Genomic DNA, 6805 nt, shown 5'->3' on the forward strand with positions numbered 1-6805 from the left:
GAGGTCACATCTGAGATGCTTTTTTGATAGCAAAGCAACACCACCACCACGGCGTAACGAGCGATTGAGGTAGAAAACATCATATCCGGGTATTGAAAAAACATTGTCATCTCTGGTATACCATGTCTCTGAAAGCATAATGATATCAAAAGAAAAGCGAAAATTGCTAAAAAAATAAATCCAAATAGTCCTCTTTATTTCTAGCAGACCGGATTTCAATATGGAAAACTTTTAAGCCTTCTAAGTAAGGTTTACCAAGGAGTGATTTGAGATCGTCAGGTGCGATATGCATGTAAATAATGAAGGTCTTTAATAAAACACTTAAACAAGCGTCATGAGGTGATTTTTAGACTTCACAACAACGGCTGTGTCGTCTTCTTTCCGTCTGACGAGGACTTAGCCACCACTCTGCCAAACATAGCGATAGTTCATGTCGCGTGCCCATTGCTTCGCTTCCCAAAGGAGTGTTCGTGTTTGCTTAGTCAGATTGTCTTGGAAAAACACATTACCATTTTCATCTACATCCTTCAGTTTCTTTCGGTTACTGGACCAGTTATCACGGACAGCTTGCTGAGCGAAGCGAAAAATGATTCCAGGTGTCTTATCGGGTTTAGATGGCAATCGGTGTATTGCAGTGACGTCACCAGCTGCAAGCAGGGGAAGCTCAAGAGAGGCCGCACACGCGTTCACTTTAACAAGATCTTCATGATTTGTTTTCTTTATGCCGTGAATTTCCAGATTTAGCTTCCTGTTATGTCTTTCAAGTTCATTGATGTCTTTCTTGATGTCCTCAATCTGTCCCCTGTTTTGGTTATTCTCGAGTTCCTCGATCTGCTTCTTCATGTCTGCCAGTCTATTGTCTTTTTGGCTAAGCTCGGCGAGTGCTTTGTCAAACTTATCGGACATTGCCTCAACACTGTGTTCCATTGAAATTACAGTGTCTGAAAGCGACTGCACCTTTGTCTGAAGTTCGGCTATAATAGCAATTTTGACCCCTCGACAGGCTGGACAACGCCATTGTTTTCGGGCTGATTCTCCCCTTGTTCTGAAAGCACGTGACTACGCCTAATGCTTGCTACAAGCAAGATGTTCAACTGACAAAAAGAAGACGCTGAGATTAACATGTTAAGTGAATGGAAATGACAGAGTATGGAACAATCACATACGAGGGGTGGTCGCAGTAGATGTTGACAGATGAATTCAATAAGGAAGCCTGTGATGTTTTGATCACACGTTGAGAAAAGATGAACACATTGCGATTGAGGCGACTAAAATATATATGCTCAAGGAAATAGGCACCAGGGGAGGATCTAGAAGGAAGTAACCAGACATTGTAAGCAAGATCAAGACGTGTAGAAGCACCGGACAGAATTGATAACTAATTGATAGCTAATGATAACTTGAAGTGAAGGCAGTTTATTATGAAAAGCTAACGCATTTATAAATATGGCAAGCGACAAATAAGACGAATAAGTAAGGCTGATAAAGAAGTTTTTCATGTTGCCATTAACATGCATAAGAAACTAACTAAGCAAGGAAGGACGTAGGCTTCCTTTATTAAGCCCCATGAATGCAGGCGAAGATTGCCCACACAGGTCTCTCAGAGGTGCGCAAGCTGCTCGACAGAGTCCGAGAGGCAGACTAAGTCATTGCGACCCTGAAGTAAGAACGATCACCCGCACGATTCCGGAAACCAAACGAAGTTGATTATCTCTCTCTCTCTCTCTCTCTCTCTCTCTCTCTCTCTCTCTCTCTCTCTCTCTCTCTCTCTCTCTCTCTCTCTCTCTCTCTCTCTCTCTCTCTCTCTCTTTCTCTCTTTGGTGTCCTCGATTCTCAAGGCTGGGCCTCAGCAGTCTAGCGGGGTTATGTGGAATTAGTTGAATACGCAAGCATTGAGCGACAGAAATGTTTTTGAGCTTTCAATGCTTCCCGTTCTTTTGCCGTTCCCAATGCCCCTTGTAGTTGAGTTCCTGATGGCACTATAGCCAGGAGGAAGATAACCAAATCAGCAACACAGCCAACGGGAGCGCTGCTTTGACCAAGGAAGGCAAAGAGTCGATACAGGCATTGGCAAATCGAGCCCGGCCTGGCGCAATTGCGACATTATGTTGCAGAGACCCTCGACACACTCTTCTTGCAGGTCCCATCGAAAAGGCTAATTCATACAGAGAGCTCGCATCAGGCAGAAAGAATCGCGTGCCGGTGATATTATGGGGAAAAAGAGGGAAGAAGTAGACTCATGGATTCTCGTAGAAGCAACGGACCTTGAAAGACTGGACACGCGCCAGAGACAACACGCTATAGGTACCGAGGCGCGCAGGCCTTGGTTCACTCCCCTCACAGCAAAAGACGAAAGACGGCTTATAGCTGAAGGGCACTGAGTGAATGCCGATTTGAATGGCTACGCAGCAAAGACCTAGGGGCTTGTGCTTTCCGCCTCCTTCTAGCGTCCAAAAGAAAAGATAAATGTGTCAACAACAAGAGAGCGAGATTCTTGACAGCGACAAATCGGCTGTTTACTCCCAACAATTCAACAACGGGTGGTGGTATAAACTTAAGCTTCCATAAAGGCTAAGCGATACGAATGCAGTATATTGAAAAAGAAATTCCAAACTGCTAATGTAACTTTCTAAAGAAGAACCAATCATGCGAAGCGCTATAGGTCCAAGGGATACAAAGGGAAAAAAAAATGCTTATAACTACTGCCCTCCGAATGACAGGGACACTCGCTTTCAATATATGCTTCTAATGTGCCTTCTTTCTTTCGAAACGAAATGATTTAAATGCCTTTAAAGCCCCCCGCCACCCCCCACCCCCCCTTTCAAGAAAAAGAAAATGAGACGAGTTATTAGCGCGGTTTTGCCGGGGCGTCGAAGAAAGGCGAGAAGTTGGCAGCTTTGAATCCGGCAGAGCTCTCAAGGACACCAGAAAAGAAGCAATCTTCCCTCTCCCAAATAGCGATGGTTTTCGGCGCTTGCTGCGGGCAAGCTCGGAAATCCTAGGAGAATGCCGTCAGAAACACCTCGTCAATCAGCCTCTACATGCCACCGGGGACCACCCGCGATTGCTTTCCAGAACAACTTCCCGCTTCTCCCTACCTTATTCAGATGATACTTCGGGACGATAGCGATGAAATAAAAGAATTGTCGCCTGCAATAAGCTGAGCATGAGAAAAAAATGCCATTCGAAAGGCAAAGTTTCAATAAGGATGAAAACAACGTTCTTACAAGGTCTAGTGTCACTTCCAATGAAATGAAAAAATGTTCTCCCTACTTTAAGATGTGGTTCAACCTTTTAATTAGAAGCCAGTAATTTGCGCACTGCCACTTCAACTTTGTTTAAAAGCATTCTAGAACGCACAGATCGATTCAGAACGTACAAAATGTTCCGCTGCGCTCTTTTACATCCGCGGCGCATCTGTTAATCATAGTGATTTTCTAGGAATACGCAATTAGCACACGTCCACAGGGCAATGCGCTCGAACAGACTTCTAGCAACACCAGCCTAGCTCAATTTCAAACCACACAGCCCGAAAGCTACCATCTTCGAGTAAACTGAAATATATGGCTGCTGTATGGCGAAATATATAGCTGAACTTCCTGCTTGACTGATTCTGTTCATAAGTGACGGTTTTCGCAGAGAAGTCCTTGGGAAGCTCTAAACAGCGTCCTTGGGGAACTAACCGCCTGCGTGCATGTCATCCTTGTTTTAGAAAAAGCTACTCACCAGCTCCCCAGCGCACGTCGTGTTGCGTGTAGTTGAGCCTCCCAAAAACCTCTCGGCAGGGCAGCGTCAAGATCTTGCCAGCTTCCACGGGTGGCCAGCAGTGTATTGAGTCCCATACCGGCGGGCAACGGGGAGGAGACATGGACGCGGCTGAAGAGAGGGAAGACGACACCAGCGCCTGCGCTCCTGCGAAGAGTGAAGAGGACATCGGCTGAATTACACAGCTGACAAAAAAAAAAAAAAAAGTTTACAACCTCGCACACCAAATTTCAAACACTAATGCACCACCCACCAAGCTATCATTTGATGCCCGTTCTGTTGTCCTCATCCTAGCATTCTCTCTGCGGAAAAATACACGTGTCCTCATACCGCCGTGCACTTACCCCTCCCTCATAACTTAACTATACTAGAGGAGGTATCTCTTAGAAGGACAAGGGCTGAGGCGGTCCTTACCCCGTCGGTGGCGTGCCGATGGGGCTCTCAAGACATAGGACTGACCGCCGGCCGGAAATGTTCTACACCGGCTGCAGAGGTGGATGTCGCCACCTGCTATAGACTTGTGCAAGGACAATCGCGTCAAAAACACGGATTCTCCAGGAAGTAGACTCCCGGCGTCGAGGGGAGGAGGATTTCTCCAAGTGGCAGGCAGACAACGCTAAAAGCAGACGCCTTCTCCAGTTTATGGCCGAAGACGATTTGCATGACTTTCTATTATACGCCTTATGGCAAGTTTCCGAAAGAATAAAAAATCACACAGCAGTGTTAAAGAACAAGTAAAAAAAAAAGAAAGAAAACTGGTCTAAGATATGCCACGGCTATTGAAAACGAAAAGCGAGGATTTGCACGCTCAAAGGATGCTGCATATCCGCATTCACGGGTATCCGCAATAAAGTGCAACGAGGCTAAACAATTTCAAACATTGGTATTTTTCCGAAGAAAATGAAGCATTGACATATTCTTCAGCCGATACAAAACTACATGAAAAAGAAAATGTTGACCAGGAAGGAAAACCGCCATGGAGATCTCCCGTGAAAACTATGTTAATAACACATAATCTTTAATTACTTTAGCAGGAATACAATTAACTGCTGAAGAAAGTTATCGGCTCCAAAATAAACGGTATAAGGAAATTTTAAAACATGCAGGAGCTATACTATCAATGTAACATTACTGCCATATCAGAAGTTACCAAGATAAACCCTAACTTAATATTAGTAGGTGGTCTTTAACCAAGTTATCAAGTGATCAAAGACGACCACACAGTAAATGAAGGGAGCTAGTCAATTGCGTGTAGCTGTTACAGGTAAACCAGTTAAAGTTTCTTATCACAGTTAAAGTTACCCTTGACACAGTACTCATGACCTCAAATAAAAACTATTTTCCAGCGTCTTTCTTGTGCAGAAGAGTTTACTCCGTGGATCATGGTGGCTCGTCACTGTATCCAGCCTGTGCGCGCAAAGCGGTTATAAATTGTTCCATGCTGGGAAAGGACTCTTTTTGGCACGTTTAGCCATGTATTCGGAACATATCAAAAGCTCTATCCTTCACAGCGGAAATAGAATATATTTATAGAATTACTAAATTTATCTAACTCTAAAAGTCCTAGCTCACTTGATTAAGAGCATTTTAAATGCGCCGGCTCATTTGGTTAAGAACACAATTCAAAACTGCTCCATTTCCTGTCAATGTAACAGTATGGCCATGGCAATTCTCAGCAATTTTTTCGTGAATATTAGCTTTTGCATGCATTTTTATTTAAGGTGGCCTTCTGTGGTGCGGCTGATATTTCGACGTTAGCCTGCTGTATATGCTGCAAAATGCAGTTTCCCCAAATATGCTAGCCATTTGTGAAGTTCTACCCGCAGGAGTGAAAATAATACACATGTTTACACTTTCCATCAAGACGGTATGACATGTATTACAAGTTTAGAGGTGCAAGAAGTTGATCTAGGTCTGGATTACCGAGGAGCTATTATCCAGGGCCTCAGTGTCCCAGCGATTTCGCAAGTACGCTTTTGTAGCGGGTATCCGCAAAACGTCCCAGAAATGTTAACAGCGGGTCTAGTCTAGTGATGTCCACTGCTTTTGTCTGGTGCGCCATACATGTTTCGGTTTGAGGTTTGGCCTGATGTAGAGCTCATAATAGAAAATGCGGTAGACCGAGTGGAAAGAAAAGGGTCCTTGCCACGCACAAAAGGGCAAATGGTCTTAAATCAAGCAATGACAAGAAAACAAATCAAAGGATAAAGCCACACGAGACGGCCACGCAGGGACTTCGAACTTCAAGTCCCACTCTGGAGACTGAATTCCCTCACAAAGTGGCTCCGAGAACTTCTTTGGAAGCATCTGGCCCTGGCTATCCAACGCAATCGCATTACCTGGAGTAAGTGGGCGCTGCAAACGAAGCGCAGCAACACAGCTTTTTGATGTGAGAAGAAAAACGGAAGAAAACGCTTTCCACCGTGTGGTCGATTTTACGGCTGTGTGCCGACGACTGGGCCGCATCGAGAACAAAGGGTGCCGACAGCAACAGTGCCCTCCGTTCAACTTCAGGCGCCTGTTGCTAAGATAGCTCCGCTCTCTGCACGGTCCACCGATCACAATATGAATGCGCGCAGCTCTTCTGTCAATACAGCTAAAGCTAACTTACATAAGCTCGAAGAAGAGCCGCCTGAAAATGTTTTACACGAAGAATTTGCTCTTGAGTGGACTTTAAAATACCCCGCCATCAGCATGAAAGAAAAAAAAATGAAGCCGCGATTCAGCTTGGCTAAGCACTGATACACATGGAAAAGTAGTGCATAGCAATCGTTTAGCTAAATTTTCTTTTGTTCAGCTTTCGTTTGCTAAGTCTTGCCATGTATAGCCAAGTCTTTAACTCGTGCTTTAAACTTTTATTGGGATGAAAAAGGCCTAAATGAAGTCTTTAGTGCAACTATGCCAGAGGAGAAGACAGCGACATCCGAAGCGTTGCGCAGAAGACTGGCAATTAAGCGCGTGAAAAAAAATGGCTGCCGAGATGGCACAATGTTTTGGCTGCGGGAGGGATGTGCATTTTTAAAACGCTTTTTAGTGCCAA

General features: G+C 44.7%; 1 protein-coding gene across 1 annotated transcript in view; it reads right to left on the reverse strand.

The window, feature by feature from the left end:
* LOC146197912 (corticotropin-releasing factor receptor 1-like) overlaps positions 1-6805 on the reverse strand; it is a 210036-nt gene that overhangs the window by 97631 nt on the left and 105600 nt on the right. The window contains exon 3 of the mRNA XM_084592542.1: positions 3727-3912. Coding sequence (XP_084448668.1) covers positions 3727-3912 — 186 coding nt within the window. The remainder of the gene's footprint in view (positions 1-3726; positions 3913-6805) is intronic.

This window comes from Amblyomma maculatum, chromosome 2, assembly GCF_055883805.1.
Source record: "Amblyomma maculatum isolate TAMU_Amacu chromosome 2, ASM5588380v1, whole genome shotgun sequence".
NCBI lineage: Eukaryota > Metazoa > Arthropoda > Arachnida > Ixodida > Ixodidae > Amblyomma > Amblyomma maculatum.